General features: G+C 36.0%; 1 protein-coding gene across 17 annotated transcripts in view; it reads right to left on the bottom strand.

Annotated features, from left to right (window-relative positions):
* Positions 1–20,453, bottom strand: part of APC (APC regulator of WNT signaling pathway) — a 135,864-nt gene that overhangs the window by 35,058 nt on the left and 80,353 nt on the right. For 12 of the 17 annotated variants that reach the window (XM_082455708.1, XM_082455718.1, XM_082455720.1 and 9 more), the window contains 2 exons: positions 18,627–18,710; positions 2,457–2,561 (listed from right to left, as the gene is read on the bottom strand). In XM_082455708.1, coding sequence (XP_082311834.1) covers positions 2,457–2,561; positions 18,627–18,710 — 189 coding nt within the window. The remainder of the gene's footprint in view (positions 1–2,456; positions 2,562–18,626; positions 18,711–20,453) is intronic. The other 5 variants (XM_082455722.1, XM_082455724.1, XM_082455723.1 and 2 more) reach the window with 1 other exon arrangement.

Genomic DNA, 20,453 nt, shown 5'->3' with positions numbered 1-20,453 from the left:
ATGAATTACACACATAGTTATATACTAAGCAAGCAGGGATCTGATCTGTATAATTTACTTTTAGCTTTCTCTTTTCATTTAACTTCCAGGGGAGATTAATCACAGGTCAAGAAACCTTATTTCTAGAAGGGATGTTAGTCACTCCTTCCAACCTACATATATTTATTGTTGTTATCTACTATTTATCAGGGATTGTGGGGATATAAAAATGGATAAAACTGGAAAGGATCTTTGCCCTTCTGGAGCTTACAATCTACTGGGGAAAACAAATAATCACAGAAATAAACATAAAACTGCAAATGTGGTCTGCAAAGGAGAAGAACAAGCTAGGACAGCGTTTAATAATGGGATGTGGAGAGTTCAAGCCTCTTGAGAAAGTCATGCTGAAGCTCAGACACACACAAACGGATGTTAACTGAGTGGAGTGGGACGAGAAGAGCACTACATGGAACAGGAGCAGACGGTGTGCGGGCTGCAGAGGAGAAAGCCCAGGAAAGGTCAGCGCGGCAGAAGTGCTGAGAGCAAAGTGTGACATAAAGCTAACACGTTGCGAAGGAGCCAGATTATATAGGTCACAATAAAGGGTTATCTTATTCTAAGAACCAAGGGACGCCAACAAAGGATTTTACAAAGAGGGTGATTTACTCATGTAAAGATCATTCCGGCAGAGTGGATGTGGGCAGGAAACCAGGTGAGGTAGAATGAATTTCCACAAAGTGGTAGAGATAAGGGCACCAGGATAGCAGCTTTGGTAGATCATGCTACTGTGATCCTGAGAGAGTCAAAAAGATTATTTTCATTTTTAGTTAGTGTCAATGGTTTTTGTCTCTGGAGCAAATAATAAAACAAAGCAAATGAACAAACCCCAAGCGGTTGTCACATGGGTAGATCCTATTAAGACAGGTTAAAGGAATCTTGGCATAACTGAATCACAGTCCCACAGATATATATCACTCATCTACATTAGGATCTGGGAGTAGCTGTAGCATCATTAATGTGATCTTGTAACTTTGCTATGATTTTATGGCATACTGAAGTTTTACATTTTTATATGAAACCTACTGTTCCTTTCTCTTATGGTTTCCTACCCACTTCATGATTATAAAAATTCTACCCTCATTTTCTTCTTATCTTTTGGTATTTTTAATAGTTTTCATTTTTGACATCAAATCTAATCTACTTAGAATTAATTTTGATGTAAGAAGTGTAATAGGGATCCGATTTTTTTTTAATGAATATCCAGCTTATTGGATAGGTGAGGCGTTAAAGTATATAATAATTGGAATACAACCCAAAGCACTAATAGTGGGTCTAATCCTAAGCAAACAATTTTTTTTTTCTATCAAAAAGACAGAACTTTTTTTCTTTCTACATATGTGTAGGAACACATAATGTTCCCAAAGAATTCCCTAAACAATACACAAAGAAATAACCCAAATGTGCTATTTAGATATAATTTCCCTAATTTACCATCTATAGAGTTTTCTCCACTACAGTGCTCACCAGTAATATTAAAATGAATTATCTTTTTGTTTTAACTCAGTAAAATAAATTTAAGTACTCAAGTATGAGACATTTTAAGCTTTAAATTTTAATGAACTAATAGAAGCAGGCTCTTTTAAAATAAATAGTATCATTAAAAGTAACCTACAGACACTAAGGGAATATTTTATATCAACAGTAAGAAAATTTCCTTAAAATTAACTTAGTGAAATTGTATTTAAAAAAATGATTCATTTACAGCATAAAATATTCATTGAAAAAATGTGGAGAATACAGAACACTCCAAAGAAAAATACTGTCATAGTAGGATGCATTCCAATAAAACTCTAATAGAAGACTGATGGCAACATAACAAGAAAATAGTTCTACATTAAAAAAAAAAAAATTGACTTCCGTAATTTTGCTAAAGATGACAATAGTAAACATCATTAGGCTATGTTTCTACTTGGTATGAGCATTAGAATCATCTTTTTCAGTGATAGGATTTAAATTTCTAGATTTATGTAACCTTGAAGTACAACATAAAACAAGAACTAAGTTCTTATGACCGTTTTTTAAAAACATAAAAATGTCTTTGCAAAGAATGCCACAGAGAAAGAGCAAACCTATTCAAATGCAAGCAATAATAACTAGGTCAAACCACATATGACCAAAATGCAGCTTAGTATTTATTTTTCAAAAAAATTCTTCTCACGCTAATCATTTTAGGCTAAAACAGAGACACACAATTTAGAGCTATAAGATATACTTAGAAATTTTGAAAGCATTATTGTTAGATATAATAAAGAAAAATGACATAGCATTTTGGTACTGAATTCTTCTGGAGATATCCATTCAAGACTAAGAAAGTAGATAAGATTTACAGATCTTTCTGAGAATCATCTCACTCTGTATTCCTTTTTAAATATTTAAATAGTTAATTGGAAAAAAAATTAATAAAATAATTTATTTACCTGACCACTACCCGAAGTTGCCATGTTGATTTCTGCCACTCCTTGACTTTCATTCTGTCGCTCAGCTTCATGTGAGCCGGCTTCATGCTTGCTCTGAGATGACCTCTGTTAATATGGAGTTAACATCATTACATACAAAAATGGTGTATGCTTTCTTAGCCCAGAGCTTTCCTTCGTTCTTGCTTTAAAGCTTTGAATGCCTCAATTATACAGGTTTACAAAAGCATGGAACTGCACTTTATACTTCATCAGCTCCAGCAGGGTTGACTGTCGACTATTTCGGTAAAAGGAAAGTGAAGTGTGTCCCTCGAGCATTAGAGCCACACAAGACAAAGGATTTTCTGAGACTCACGGAAACACCATCCTCCACCAGCTGTGCTCACATCACTATCAGGGATATAACCCAACTAGAACAAATAACTGTCTTTTCCGCAAGGTCACATGGCTCTGGCGTTTACTAGAGCTGCAAATATAACAGTTAAACTATTAACCTAAGCTTAAAAACACCTTCTGTATAACTATGTTTATACACAGAATATATATATACATCTTCTGCTAATAAAAGTCATATGAAACCAACAGATAAGTTCTTAAGTTTCTCATCTGAAAAAAACCAAAAACCTTTTCTAATGTAGCCACCATCTGCTATGTAAAATGAAAGTGACAGATTATATCCAGTAAAAGCAGTCATTTCAAGAGAGATTATATCCAGTACAAAGCAGTCACTTTGAAAAAATATCACTGCAGAATCAAAGAAATAAAATAACTTTTCCATTATCTTTTATAGAAACAATCACAAATGTGCCTACCCTAGGAAAATGATAACGTAAAAATAAAAATTACACTTTAAAAAATTTGACATAATAGTGGAAAACTGTATTACAAAATGGCTTCCACTAGAATTTCTTTAAACATAAAGCTTTCCTAGACCATTTAAGATGTGACTTAATAATTTACCAATATTTCCATCAATAAACTAGTATAAGTTATATACAGGCAAAAGAGAGGTAGTCCCAATAATTCAGAAACAGAAGAAAAAATATCACCATGGGAAAGTTACACTACGAAATTCAACAAAATCAACAAAAGTAGAGAATACAAAATCAATCTAGAGACAAAATGAATCAAAAACCACTAAATCCACCAAGATTTGACACTAACATAATTGAAGACGTCAATATAAGAGTACTGAGTATCTGCCACGTTGGTTACTTTCACTAGGTGCTGGGGAATACAGCGCTGGCAAAACCAGACACTGCTCAACGCACTCTTCAAGCTTCAGTCTAGTCAGGGATACTATCAAATAATGAGAGAAATGACAATAGAGTTAAAACTTTGACAAGTACTCTGAAGAAGGGTACAGGGCGCTGTAAGGATATACACCAGAGGGACACCATACGTTGTGGGGACTTGGGGGGAAGAGCTGCCTTAGGAAGCGTTGTCTGAACTGAGATCTAAATACAAACAGGAGTCCTAGGAAATGGGATGGGGATAGAAGGTGAAGGTTTTAGGTAAACAGAAAACCATGTGCAAAGAACCTGGGCTGGGAGGAAACATGGCTTGCTCTAGAACATCAAAGAACTATAGTGTGAAGAGTAGAACAGAAAGATGGTAAAAACAAAAACAAAAACAAAAAACTTACTGATTTTACTGAATTTAGTGTGATTCTCAGATGGCACTCTTGCCCTCACATAACTAATACCAGTAATACTAATGGGAAAAGGTGCATGTATTTTGATTTTTTTAAGTCAAATTTAAAATGGTCTAAGTAGGTAGGAAAGAGAAGCGACCAGTTTGGAGACTATGTCTTAAAGTAAGTATTAGATAATGGTACTTTACACCTAGGGAAGCAGTGATGGAGATGAAAGCAGTGGAGACAGAGGTAAATCTGAAGGACTGCATGATAGATTGGATATGGCGAGTGGAGGAAGAGGTCTGGTGTCAAGAATTACTCCTGTGTTCCTTAGCTCACACGACTGAATAATGATGGTACCATTCACAGAGATAGGTAATACTAAAGGAGAATGAGGGTATTTTGGAGGATGTGGGGCTCATAAGGAGGACTTAGGAGGAGAAGATCATTAATTATGCTTTGGATATGTTGGATTTAAAGTGACTTTAAGACAACTAAGTAGAGATGCAGAGTAGGTACACAGATTTAGGAGTCTGGAGCTCAGGGCTAGAAAAATGAATTTGAGAGCCAAAAGCATACAGATGGTGAGTGAAGCCCTAAGCATAAATAAGATGGTCTCAGGGAGGGAGAGAAAATAAAGAGAAAAGTGAAATATGTCTTAAGGAATGTGTATGAACCAAAAAAGATGCCAAGAGTATAATATTTCAAGCAACAGTGTTCAGTAATGTGGAAAATATGAAGATGAAGACTGAAAATGTCAATTAGCAATATGGAAGTCAGCAATGATCCACTTCAGTGAAACTATGAGAGTAGAGACTAGACTGGTGTGTGTGAATGGTGGGGAGGAAATACAGACTTGGAGTCTAGAAACAACTTTGGAGTGAAGATTAGGAAAAGACAATGAGGACGGGAAGGGGACAGATGAAGAACAGTTGCAGGGAGAGGTGGAATTGAGGAAAGTTCATTTTCTGTTTTTAAAGATAAGACTTGAGCATGTTTAAATGCCAATGAAAAGATGCTACAGAAGAGAAAGAAGATAAATATGAGAGAAACAAGGTAAGAGTACTAAGTTCCTGAGAAGGCAAGAGCTGAAAATCCAAAGCACAGGAAGGAAGGCAGAATGCTTCCTGGTAGGAAGGAGAGAGAGCTCTGACGATAGCTACTGTTTTCTCTGTGAAGGAGGAGATGAAATTATTAGAAGGATGAAGATTAGTAGACATCAGAAATAGTCGTTTCCAGTAGAGAGAGAATGGGGGATCCAGAGAAACACAGTAGGCCTGCAGGACTGCCAGGCCCAACTGATGATGGTGATAATGATGAAAATAATGAAGTTAAAAAAAAAATCTAATGTTTGTTATGCACTAATCACTTGGCATCTATTGATTTAATCCTTACATCAACTCTACGAAGCACATACTATTATTATCCCCATTTTACAGATGAAGAAACTGAGGAGGCACAGATGATAAGTATCTGGCTTTAGGTCACATACCTGGTAAATGGCAGAGCCAGAGCTGGGATCACAACCCAAGCAGTCTGACTCTAGAGCACAAAGTAATATTTAACACTATCTTTATTTTCTTTACTTATTTACTTCCCTTTATTCTTTCATTGATCCTAGGCGACAGGCCTGTCTGTGTTCTTTGATCACTATCTAAAACTACTGCTAACACTGAGAACAGAGAGATTGTTTCTGATTCCCTTGAAAGAATAATCCTATCTAGTCTCCTTATTCCCATAGTTGCTGGACACCTTCCCCAGTTTTCTATCCTAGGACTAAAAAAATTAAAAAAACAAACAAAACAATTTTGTTGAGGTATTTACATATCTCAAAATTGGCCCACTTTAAGTGTACAGCTCAATGATTTTTAATAAACTTACCAAGCATCACAATACTCCAGTTTTAGAACATTTTCATCACTCTAAAAAGATCCCTTGTGCTCTAAAAGAACCCTTTATAGTTAATCCCAATTCCCACCCACAGCCTCAGGTAACTATGAATCTACTTTGTCTTTATGAATTTGTCTTTTCTGTACATTTATTATAAGCAGAATATGTGGACTTATGTGTCTAGCTACTTTTATTTAGTATAATGTTTTTGAGGTTCATCTCTGTTAGAGTATGTGTCATCAATTTGTTCCTTTTTATTGCCAAACAGTATTCCATTGTAAGGGTATACCACATTTTGTTTATTAATTCACCAATTGATACACATTCGCATTTTTCTACTTTTGGGCTATTGTGAATAATACTGCCATGAACATTCAAGTGAAAGTCTCTGTGTGGACATGTTTCCATTTCTCTTAGATAGATACCTAGAAGTGGAATTGCTGTGTCATATAATAATTGTACATTTAATACTTTAGGTGACTGCCACACTTTTCAAGTGGCCAAACCATTTTAGATTCCCATCAGCAGTGTATGACGGCTTCTATTTATCCATAACTCTGCCAATGCTTACTGTTTTCTTTATGATTACAGCCACCCTAATGAGTGTGAAGTGGTATCTCATTGTGGTTTTAACTTGCATTTCCCTAGTGACTAATGATGTTGAGCATATTTTCATGTGTTTATTAGCCATTCCTATATATTTTTCTGGTGAAACGTGTATTCAAATCTTTTGCTCATTTGTAAGTGGGGTTGCCTCCTTATTAATGGGTTGTAAGAGTACTCTGCATGGGATTTTTTTTTTTTAGCATCTTTATTGGAGTATAATTGCTTTACAATGGTGTGTTAGTTTCTGCTTTATAACAAAGTGAATCAGTTATACATATACATATGTTCCCATATCTCTTCCCTCTTGCATCTCCCTCCCTGCCACCCTCCCTATCCCACCCCTCTAGGTGGTCACAAAGCACCGAGCTGATCTCTCTGTGCTAGCTGCATGGGATTTTAATAAATATTTCTCACTGGCTATTTTCTAGAGATTTTTAAACCGTGCCATAATTTTCCTCACAGTTCGCACCCGTCTGAGCCCCCCCCGCCCCCAAATGTACCTATTTGCCAGTAAACAACCTGTCTGAAATGATACATAAGAAAGTGGCAGCACTGGTTGCCTCACATATCCTTTTGGAACTTTTGAGATTTGAATCATGTGTAATAATTACATCATCTGAATTATGTTCCACATCTAGACCCTAAACCAGAGTTGTCGGCAGGTAGGACAAAGACAATGTTATAAGATGCTTCATGGTAGAGAAATTATTTAGCAGACATCTTTTCTTTTCTTGTCTACACTGTATGTGACCTAATTTATGAGTATCTGATTCCCAGTTTTCTCTATTTTCAAGCTTCTCTCTCTGATCTATATTAGCAGAATGATAATAATGGAATAAAGAAACATCAAACAGCAAAATTAGAATTTTCTTTCTTGAATAAGACATAACACCTTCTTTTAGTTTTCATTCACTGAATAAATGTAAACATTTTAGACTATGAATGATATGACCATTATTATAACAAAAAGAAACAAAAATTAGATTAGGTCACAGTGGTAGACAGCCCCAAATCCAATGATCTAAATAAAATTTTGAACAAATACAAAAAACACAAACAAGCCCCCAACCTGCAATAACCTTATAATTGTGCTGGAAAATGAGAATTGCTATTAACAAAGGACAATTTTTCAAGGAATTTTCAGAGGCCAGAAAGTTGGTAAAATTTGGAAAATATACAGACAGGGAATATGTTACACCAAGCAAATGATGACACAAAGAAGGCCAGTGCAGTAATACTAATAGCAAACAAAATAAAAGTCAAGGTGAAGAGCATTAAATGGAATAAGGAGGGCTATTTCATACACATAAAGGAGTCAATCAAATAGAAAAAATGTGAATACTGATTTAGAAATAGAAAAAAACTCTGCTGATGCAGCCAAATAGCAATAATCAGAATATAAGAAAGATGGGGGGAATAAAAACTAACTATAACTAAATAAGATAGAAAGCAGCAAAAACTCAAAGCATAAAATATCAAAAAAGAAAATACAGGGCTTCTCTGGGGGCACAGTGGTTAAGAATCCGCCTGTCAACACAGGGGACAGGGGTTCGAGTCCTGGTCCGGGAAGATCCCACATGCCGCGGAACTAAGCCCACGTGCCACAAGTACTGAGCCTGCGCTCTAGAGCTTGCGAGCCACAACTACTGAAGCCCATGCACCTAGACCCTGTGCTCCACAACAAGAGAAGCCACTGCAATGAGAAGCTGATGCACCACAACAAAGAGTAGCCCCTGTTCACCGCAACTAGAGAAAGCCCGCGTGCAGCAACAAAGACCCAATGCAGCCAAAAATGAATAAATAAATAAATTTAAAAAAAAACAACACAGTGCTGCTCAATAAAAACAAAAGCTGCCTCTTTAAAAACAATTTAAAAAATAGAGTGTAGTTAAGTTCGATCAAGGAAAAAAAAACACAGCTGCACAAGCCTCTTAGATAGCCTCATCCACCAGAGGGCAGACGGCAGAAGCAAGAAGAACTACAATTCTGCAGCCTGTGGAACAAAAACCACATCCACAGAAAGACAGACAAGATGAAAAGGCAGAGGGCTATGTACCAGATGAAGGAACAAGATAAAACACCAGAAAAACAACTAAATGAAGTGGAGATAGTCAATCTTCCAGAAAAAGAATTCAGAATGATACTGAAGATGATCCAGGACCTTGGATAAAGAATGGAGGCAAAGATAGAGAAGATGCAAGAAATGCTTAACAAAGACCTAGAAGAATTAAAGAACAAACAAACAGAGATGAACAATACAATAACTGAAATGAAAAATACACTAGAAGGAATCAATAGCAGAATAACTGAGGAAGAAAAACAGATAAGTGACCTGGAAGACAGAATGGTGGAATTCACTGCTGCAGAACAGAATAAAGAAAAAAGAATGAAAAGAAATGAAGACAGCCTAAGAGACCTCTGGGACAACATTAAACACAACAACATTCGCATTATAGGGGTCCCAGAAGAAGAGAGAGAGAAAGGACCTGAAAAAATATTTGAAGAGATTATAGTCAAAAACTTCCCTAACATGGGAAAGGAAATAGCCGCCCAAGTTCAGGAAGCGTAGAGAGTCCCACACAGGATAAACGAAGGAGAAACACACCGAGACACATAGCAATCAAATTGGCAAAAATTAAAGACAAAGAAAAATTATTGAAAGCAGCAAGAGAAAAACGACAAATAACATACAAGGGAACTCCCATAAGGTTAACAGCTGATTTCTCAGGAGAAACTCTACAAGCCAGAAGGAAGTGGCATGATATACTTAAAGTGATGAAAGGGAAGAACCTAAAACCAAGGTTACTCTACCCAGCAAGGATCTCATTCAGATTCGATGGAGAAATCAAAAGCCTTACAGGCAAGCAAAAGCTAACGGAATTCAGCACCACCAAACCAGCTCTACAACAAATGCTAAAGGAACTTCTCTAAGTGGGAAACACAAGAGAAGAAAAGGACCTACAAAAACAAACCCAAAACAATTAAGAAAATGGTCATAGGAACATACATATCTATAATTACCTTAAATGTGAATGAATTAAATGCTCTAACCAAAAGACAGGCTCGCTGAATGGATACAAAAACAAGACCCATATATATGCTGTCTACAAGAGACCCACTTCAGACCTAGGACACATACAGATTGAAAGTGAGGGGATGGAAAAAGATACTCCACGCAAATGGAAATCAAAAGAAAGCTGGAGTACCAATACTCGTATCAGATAAAATAGACTTTAAAATAAAGAATGTTACAAGAGACAAGGAAGGACACTACATAATGATCAAGGGATCAATCCAAGAAGAAGATAAAACAATTATAAATATATACGCACCCAACATAGGAGCACCTCAATACATAAGGCAACTGCTAACAGCTATAAAAGAGGAAATCAACAGTAACACAATAATAGTGGGGGACTTTTAACACCTCACCTACACCAACAGACAGATCATCCAAACAGAAAATTAATAAGGAAACACGAGCTTTAACTGACACAATAGACCAGATGGATTTAATTGATATTTATAGGACATTCCATCCAAAAACAGCAGATTACACTTTCTTCTCAAGTGTGCACGGAACATTCTCCAGGATAGATCACATCTTGGGTCACAAATCAAGCCTCAGTAAATTTAAGAAAATTAAAATCATATCAAGCATCTTTTCTGACCAAAACGCTATGAGATTAGAAATCAATTACAGGGAAAAAAACGTTAAAAACACAAACACATGGAGGCTAAACAATACGTTACTAAATAACCAAGAGATCACTGAAGAAATCAAAGAGGAAATCAAAAAATACCTAGAGACAAATGACAATAAAAACACGATGATCCAAAACCTATGGGATGCAGCAAAAGCAGTTCTAAGAGGGAAGTCTATAGCTATACAAGCCTACCTAAAGAAACAAGAAAAATCTCAAGTAAACAATCTAATCTTACACCTAAAGAAACTAGAGAAAGAAGAACAAACAAAACCCAAAGTTAGCAGAAGGAAAGAAATAAAGATCAGAGCAGAAACAAATGAAATAGAAACAAAGAAAACAATAGCAAAGATCAATAAAACTAAAAGCTGGTTCTCTGAGAAGATAAACAAAATTGATAAACCATTAGCCAGACTCATCAAGAAAAAGAGGGAGAGGACTCAGATCAATAAAATTTGAAATGAAAAAGGAGAAGTTACAACAGACACCGCAGAAAAAGAAAGCATCCTAAGAGACTACTACAGGCAACTCTATGCCAATAAAATGGACAACCTGGAAGAAATGGACAAATTCTTAGAAAGGTATAACCTTCCAAGACTGAACCAGGAAGAAGTAGAAAATATGAACAGACCAATCACAAGTAATGAAATTGAAACTGTGACTAAAAATCTTCCAACAAACAAAAGTCCAAGACCAGATGGCTTCACAGGTGAATTCTATCAAACATCTAGAGAAGAGCTAACACCCATCCTTCTCAAACTCTTCCAAAAGATTGCAGAGGAAGGAACACTCCCAAACTCATTCTATGAGGCCACCATCACCCTGATACCAAAACCAGACAAAGATATTACAAAAAAAGAAAATTACAGACCAATATCACTGATGAATATGGATGCAAAAACCCTCAACAAAATACTAGCAAACAGAATCCAACAACACATTAAAAGGATCATACACCATGATCAAGTGGGATTTATCCCAGGGATGCAAGGATTCTTCAATATACTCAAATCAATCGATGTGATACACCATGTTAACAAATTGAAGAATAAAAACCATATGATCATCTCAATAGATGCAGAAAAAGCTTTTGACAAAATTCAACACCCATTTATGATAAAAACTCTCCAGAAAGTGGGCATAGAGGGAACCTACCTCAACATAATAAAGGCCGTATAACACAAACCCACAGCCAACATCGTTCTCAATGGTGAAAAACTGAAAGCATTTCCTCTGAGATCAGGAACAAGACAAGGATGTCCACTCTCACCACTATTATTCAACATAGTTTTGGAAGTCCTAGCCACAGCAATCAGAGAAGAAAAATAAAAGGAATACAAATTGGAAAAGAAAAATTAAAGCTGTCACTGTTTGCAGATGACATGATACTATACATAGAGAATCTTAAAGATGCTTCCAGAGAACTACTAGAGGTAATCAATGAATTTGGTAAAGCTGCAGGATACAAAATTAATGCACAGAAATCTCTTGCATTCCTATACACTAATGATGAAAAATCTGAAAGAGAAATGAAGGAAACACTCCCATTTACCACTGCAACAAAAAGAATAAAATACCTAGGAATAAACCTACCTAGGGAGACAGAAGACCTGTATGCAGAAAATTATGACACTGATGAAAGAAATTAAAGATGATACCAACAGATGGAGAGATATACCATGTTCTTGGATTAGAAGAATCAATATTGTGAGAATGATTATACTACTCAAAGCAATCTACAGATTCAATGCAATCCCTATCCCTAAATTACCGATGGCATTTTTTACGGAACTAGAACAAAAAATCTTAAAATTTTTATGAAGACACAAAAGACCCCGAATAGCCAAAGCAGTCTTGAGGGAAAAAAATGGAGCTGGAGGAATCAGACTCCCTGACTTCAGACTATACTACAAAGCTACAGTAACCGAGACAATATGGTAGTGGCACAAAAATAGAAATATAGATCAATGGAACAAGATAGAAAGCCCAGAGATAAACCCATGCACCTATGGTCAATTAATCTATGACAAAGGAGGCAAGGATATACAATGGAGAAAAGACAGTCTCTTCGATAAGTGGTGCTGGGAAAACTGGACAGCGACATGTAAAAGAATAAAATTAGAACACTTCCTAACACCATACACAAAAATAAACTCAAAATGGATTAGAGACCTAAATGTAAGACCAGATACTCTAAAACTCTTAGAGGAAAACATAGGAAGAACACTCTTTGACATAAATCACAGCAAGATCTGTTTTGATCCACCTCCCAGAGTATGGAAATAGAAACAAAAATAAACAAATGGGACCTAATGAAACTTAAAACCTTTTGCACAGCAAAGGAAACCATAAACAAGACGAAAAGACAACTGTCAGAATGGGAGAAAATATTTGCAAACAAATCAATGGACAAAGGATTAATCTCCAAAATACATAAACAGCTCATGCAGCTCAATGTTAAAAAAAACAAACAACCCAATCCAAAAATGGGCAGAAGGCCTAAATAGACATTTCTCCAAAGAAGACATACAGATGGCCAAGAAGTACATGAAAAGCTGCTCAACATCACTAATTATTAGAGAAATGCAAATCAAAACTACAATGAGGTATCACCTCACACCAGTTAGAATGGGCATCATCAGAAAATCTACAAACAACAAATGCTGGAGAGGGTGTGGAGAAAAGGGAAACCTCTTGCACTGTTGGTGGGAATGTAAATTGATACAGCCACTATGGAGAACAGTATGGAGGTTCCTTAGAAAACTAAAAATAGAACTACCATATGACCCAGCAATCCCACTACTGGGCATATACCCTGAGAAAACCATAATTCAAAAAGACACATGCACCCCAATGTTCACTGCAGCACTATTTACAATAGCCAGGTCATGGAAGCAACCTAAATGCCCATCGAAAGACAAATGGATAAAGAAGATGTGGTACATATATACAATGGAATATTACTCAGCCATAATAAGGAACGAAATTGGGTCATTTGTAGAGACGTGGATGGATCTAGAGACTGTCATACAGAGTGAAGTAAGTCAGAAAGAGAAAAACAAATATCGTATATTAACTCATATACGTGGAACCTAGAAAAATGGTACAGATGAACCGGTTTGCAGGGCAGAAATTGAGACACAGATGTAGAGAACAAACGTATGGACACCAAGCGGGAAAGAGGCGGGGGGGTGGGGGTGTGATGAATTGGGAGATTGGAATTGACATGTATACACTGATGTGTATAAATTGATGACTAATAAGAACCTGCTATATAAAAAAAAAACAAACAAAAAACACCAAAACACAGATTAACTACACTGGAAAGCCAAAAGGGGTCAAAATAACCAGAATGTGACATACAGCAATGCCAATGACACTGAAAAAGAAGCAGAGATACTGTTTTTTTGGGTTATTTTTTAAAGTTCCTAAGAGTCAACATTGCAAAAAGGACACTTATTCTTTATATTACAAATATTTGGTTTATATTGACTTAGGACAGCCAGGTTAAACTACTTTGAGCAATATGACTATTACACTGTACTTAAACTGCCTATTTAGCAAATACATGTTTCTACATATTTCAAATTTAGATGTACTGAATCCAAAGATATTTAAAATGACAAGCATGGATGAAAATAGTCTTAAAAAGGACTCTACACTTTCAAAAATTGTACTTTTAACATTAGAAACAGTTGTGTTCCCTGTGTATAAACGGGCCTGCACTGTTTTGGGCTCGAAACAGAACTGTTCATTATTTGATCAAATTTTCCACGGGTGGAAAATACGTGCTGGCCATGACAGAACATGACAAATTTGTTTTGTATACAAAAGTTTTCTCTCATTATAAAAACTGTACATAGTTAGTATAAAAAAATTACAAAACAACTGGCTAAGCCAGAAAAACAAGGCGGTATTAACAATGGTTATCTGCCTTTTCATACTATTTCTGATACACTATGTTTGTGTATATCTTTTAAAAAATGGGATCCAAGTGTACATACTATTTTGTGTATCATAAACATTTAAAAATTTCAATAAATGCTTCATTGTGTTTTTAGGAATTATATTTAGAAAACAGCACTAAGCTGATGTTTCACTCTTTGCAGTCTCTTCTTTCTTCATGATCTGGAATGTGAGTCTGAATCTGGCTGCACATTAGAAACTTTCCACTGATGTGTCTCAAATCTGTCCCCAAATACTGAGCCAATTTTTCCTAGCAACAATTCTGTTGTTTATTGTTAATGTGGATTTTTATTCAGCTTTTCTTTTGCTCCTGTTGCACAGAGACAGGTCTTCCTGCAGTTGACTAAAGAAGCAAATAACTTCCTGAAAATTTATTTTCTCTGAGCCTCCCACATGCTTCTCCGAAACTTATTCAGCAATAGTTCACTTAAGTCCCATGTAGGTTTTCTTATTATTTACCTATAAACAAGGTGAGAAGTGCCCAAATTCGCTGGCTATAAACAGATAGGTGAGGGGATGGTCTTTTACACCCCCATCCTTCTATATGGTGATCAAAACCAAATTTCAGCTGCAGAGCTGACAAATACGCACAAGTCTCAGTAACATTCAGTTTCTAGCATGTATAAATATACAGTATTTGTGTTCCACTGAGATAGTACCTTCCTCTTACTTCCACTGCTTGGTCTTCTTGTTACTCACTGATAGTATATTAAACATGACTTTTCCTAGGATATACTGCTACCAACGTTTTTGCTTTCTCTAAGCTCCTCTTAAGTTCTTTACTAATCATCATTATCAAGGTATAATTATTAAGCCAATCCAGATTATAGAGGAAGTATAAATATCTTCTAAATGATAGCCTTGGCTCTTTTAAATGCTTTATTTTTATCATAGTTACACATAGTTGAAATAATCATTAGTTCTAAAGCCTTGTGACAATGAACAGTGGTCTTTCACACTTGCTTGCTCTGTCCCATTTCCTGTTATCTTAAGGCAAACATTTTCATCTCCTTCAGAGGATTTTTATTTTTATTTTGGAACTCACCTCTCTATCTCTAAATAACCTGCTTGTGTTGCTAGGTTCTGCTTTTCTTAGTTTAATGCCTCATTTATTGATTTCCTATTATGTAAGATGAGGACTGATTTCTCTTTTATCAATATTCCACCCTTAACACACCATACTCATCCTGTTCCTCTATTTGTCCAATTTACATTTTATAGTTTGATAAACTGTTCACTATTTGCATTATTTTGACTATTAAATTATAGTCATGAGTACAGGTGGTATACTATGATTCTTTCCTTTACAACTTCCTGTTGTCCATGGAGTAAGATTATCTTTTTTTTGTTTTGTTTATTTGGTGTTCTGTGTACTTGTGACACCCTCAGTTTCTCTCCTACTGTGTAAATTTCTTTTCCTTTCAATAAATTCAAAAACATTAAGTAGTCTACTGATTTCATCTTCTTAGACTCATCTCTCCCAGAATCTTCTCAACTGTGCCAACAGGGACTCGTTACTTTCTCTATCATTAGTCTCAGAATCTCCCTTCATCTTCATTCTGGGGAGTCTTTCATGTCTTTCTCTTGTATTGTATTCTTTATGTCTTGGATCCCAAATGTTCATTTTTCTTGCTTTACCTTCTCATTTTAACTATATCCTCTAATAGCTTCCAGAAAACAGTATACAGAAATACATATTTTTGATACTTTGACTATCTGAAAATGCATTCTACTCTCAAATTTAATAGGCAGTTGACTAGAGATAAATTTACAGGCTCGTGTGGTATAATAAAAAATATATATATCTGGTCTTTGTCCCTTTGTTCTTTGCACAGAGCTTCAAAAACCCTTGGAATTTCCTGAGTTTGCCATGCAGATGAGGTGACCCATGGGGGATCCCTAGATAGCTTCAGGATGGGTGCTGGTCACCTGAAAGGCCAACCACATGACTAGAGGGTTGAACTAGTCAAGACTGACCTCCAGGGATGGGAAGGGTGCTGGAAACTGAGTTCAATCATGTAGCCACTTGTTTAATCAAGCATGCCTACATAATGAAACCCCAATAAAAACTCTGGACACTGAAGCTCAATGCAGCTTCCTGCTTGGTGAACACAAAGATGCCCTGGGAGAGTGATGTGTCCAGATTCCATGAGAGATCATGGAAGCTCTGCATCCTCCACCCTCACCTTCTCTAGGTCCTGCCTTACATGTCTCACTCGGTTGTTCCTGATCCTGCATCCTTTATAATAAAACTGTAATCGTAAGTGTAGTACTTTTACTGAGTTCTGAGTCACTGAAGTGAATTATCAAACCTAACGTTGTTGTAGGATACCCCAAATTTGGGGGCTCTGCCCTTAACCTGTAAGGTCTAGGCTCCCTCCTAGTAGTTAGTGTCAGAATTGAACTGTAGTGTAATACACCCACTTGGGTAGGATTTATATAACAAGCTGGGCAGAGTGCAGGTGGTTTGGGACATCTGAAACTTGCCTGGTACCTGAAGTGAGGGCAGTCTTGTGAATGACTTCACCCTTAAATGTAGGGTCTACGCTAAGTCTGGGTAGTGTCAGAACTGATTTGAACTGTAGGACAACTAGTGGTGTCAGAGAACTGGTTTGGGAACATAGCTGAAGATAATCTTTCAGAAGTTTTAAGAAATTGCTACTCTACTTCCCAGCTTCTAGTGTGCTGTTTATATACCTAAATACATTTGTATTCCTGTTTCTTTGTGTGAAATTTGTTTTCTTCTCCTTCTCTACAAGGTTTTAAGATTTTCTCTTTATTCCCAGTGAGATGAAATTTCATCATGATGTGCCTAGTGTGGGATTTTCATCTGTGGCACTGGATACTGGAAAGACCATTTTACTTGGAACACTATGCCCTTCAGTTCTGGGGAATTTTAATTTATTTTTATGATTTCCTTCCTCTAGTTTCTCCATTCTCTTTCTGGAACCCCCTTTTTATTCAGATATCGAACCCTCCTAGAATGATTCTCTGACTTTCTTATCTTTTCTATTTTCCATTGCATTATTCTTTTGTTCTACTTTCTGAGAAATTTATCTTTTAACCTTTCTGTTGAGATTTTCATTTCTACTATTACAATTTTAATTCCCAAGAACTCTTTTTTAAATTCTCTGAATGTTCCTTTTGTATACCATCATTTTCTCACTTTATGGATGCATTATCTTTTATCTTGAGAATATTAATGTTAGTTCTATTTTTCTTAAGTTTTCTTCTTCTTGCATAGTCTTTATTTCCATTAAATCTTTTTTATTAGAAACTTTCTTAAAATGTCTGGTGGTCTTTAGCTGTCTAGCCATATTTAGGAATGGACTGCCTATGAAGCTCTATGCCTAAAGGTTGGAGTCTGTCAGCTGTAGCCATCCAGTAGGGTGGTCTAGCTGGGATGTTTTATTGAGGAATCCGCCAGTGTCAGTACCTGTAGGTCTCTCTTCCTGGGTTAGTCACACTTCTTAGAGAAGCTGCTTCTAGAAACTTGCCTGTATTATAAACCTGGATGCCAATGAGGGTTTCAGCATTCAGTAAGGAAATTTTCACTGATTTCAGTTTTTAGTATGATACCTCCCTCCCAACGTCAACTATACTAGGATTACCCTTATCCAAAGACCCTTTGTTTTACCTTTTCCAGAATAAATCTCTCAGCTTTTGCTGAGACTGGAAAGTAGCAGTCACTTAGCCATGCAGAGTTGAAGAGAGGTTCTGGAGGCTCCACCGGCTTCTTAAACTTTCAGTCATCCTCTTGCTTTTAACCTCTTTCTTAATCCTCACATCCAGAGGTAGCACATCCAGGTGTAACCAATTCTGGAACCTTGTAGGACTCCACAGTGTAAAATGGGTTGCTACTGCTGACTCAGGGGTCAACTCTCTACCATATGCCAGAAGAGTAATTTGTTTATCTGCTTTCCAGCTCCCCAAATTTTATTGATGTCACCTCCCCTGGTATTTGTGATTTTTCATTTTATCCTTTTACTGTCATTTTAATGGAGTTTGTAGAGTAAGCATAGATATATGTGTATGATCAATTTTTACTATGGATTACATACAAAGAGATAGCTTATTTACAAGTCGTTAGTAGCCAAATTAAGTTAGTTATCTGATTATATGAAAACAGATAACTGAAGTAAAGTATCTGTATTTATGGCTCTACAAATTTTAACTGCCTTAAAGTTATGAAGAAACCAAAGTAGTAAAGGTTTTTGATATCTATTTAATTTAATGAAAAAACTTTATTAAGTGTCTCAATTCTTTAGAAGAACACCTATTTTGATGATGCCACGTTAATTATACCTATTTCCTCTTCTTAGAATAACTACCTATATTTATGTCTGCAAACAAAAGAGACAATTTACTAACCTCTGCTTCTGTTGCTTGGGACTGTAAAAGCTGTCGTATACGAAGTATGTCCTTCTCTATTTGTTGAATTCTGGTTATTCTTCGCTAAAATAAAATAAGTAACCAAATTAGATCTATTTTTATTAAAAACATTAGTTTAAATAACCGTACTATGGTTACCATTTAACAGCTTAGGGTTATACCAAATCACTCTTATATAAGAATTAGATATGTATATATATTCATACACTGATGACATATTAGGATCAGTTCAATTTTTTAATAAATCTAACTTTATACAACAGATCTCTAGATCTACTTAGGGAAACTGTAAAAATATAAGTCATATATCAAATTGTATGATGCATATAGTGTGAAATTGGTATGTAAAAGCTAGTCTCAAAAACTACTTCAACAAAGAGAAAATTACATCTGAATTTAATCTTCTATATTAATCCAGATGTCAGTACAGTGTAATGGATTTATACAAAGCATGGTATACCTGTAAAGGGAAAGAGCAGCTGATTTGTTTTAATAAACATCAGGCTTTAAACAGTAAGAATAATCTTCCCCAAAGTTATTCTCATTACAAGTCAGTGGTACCTTTCAAGTGGTACCTTTCAGATTTAGCTTTCCCAAATACCTACTGCAGCTAAACATTATTTTTATTCCCAACACTAAGATCACAATGATGGTAAGAGCTACTGCTCTGCCCATATCCTGAGACCTTCAAGTGAACACAAAGCAGTAACTACAGATCAAACAATGTGGAACTGAAAAAAATGTGGGAAAAGTGTTTTCAAGTATATGTTTTAAAAACAAGTACTGCCAGTGTTGTAACATCTTCTGTAATAATTCTATAGTTAACATCCTAATATTGGTATAAAAAAATTGTATTATTAAGAGTAATTGTTTCAATGGGGAAAAAAGTGTTAGAAGCTAGATGGAGTCATTTCCAAACTTTTATGACTATGCACCCATCAATAAAAGATTTCTGAGCATGTATACCTCAATAGATAAATAATAAAAGTACTGTAACAGGGCTTCCCTGGGGCGCAGTGGTTGAGAGTCTGCCTGCTAATGCAGGGGACACGGGTTCGAGCCCTGGTCTGGGAGGATCCCACATGCTGCGGAGCAACAGGGCCCGTGAGCCACAGCTACTGAGCCTGCGCGTCTGGAGCCTGTGCTCCGCAACAAGAGAGGCCGCGATAGTGAAGAGGCCCGTGCACCGCGATGAAGAGTGGCCCCCGCTTGCTGCAACTAGAGGAAGCCCTCGCACAGAAACGAAGACCCAACACAGCCAAAAATAAATATAAAAATAAATAAATAAATAAAATATTTTTTAAAAAAAGTACTGTAACAAATAGCTTTAAGTATATATAGTTATAAAACTTACATACAAAACTTACCCTTTGAGCATATCTAATTTTGCTTAAATACAATGTCCTTACGATTTTATTGCCATAGTAAAAATGATTATTGTTGCTATTTTCCAATGTTATGATAAACAAACACAGAAAAGCTTGAAAAAGTTGTGCTCACCAAAAAAGAATCCTTCCTTCCTCCCTCCCTCCCTTCTTTCCTTCCTTTGTAACACTACAACTGTGCTGATCCTATATCATAATTCTGAAAATAGTGAACCTAAGGTAAATAATATTCTTTAATTAAGAAATTTTACCACATCCAATTTTCATCATGAAAACATGCTGAAGAAGAAATACCTGTGCTTTTGGTAGCTTTCTAAAGAGACTGCAAAGATGAGTGATCACCTCTACATCAGATGGTAAATACTTCCTGCCATTACATAAGCAATGAAACTACACACAATTAGTGGCTTTGTAATATTTT

Source organism: Balaenoptera physalus (genome assembly GCF_965194825.1).
Source record: "Balaenoptera physalus genome assembly, chromosome: 3".
NCBI classification, from domain to species: Eukaryota; Metazoa; Chordata; class Mammalia; order Artiodactyla; family Balaenopteridae; genus Balaenoptera; species Balaenoptera physalus.
This window is presented reverse-complemented; position numbering and strand designations above follow the sequence as displayed.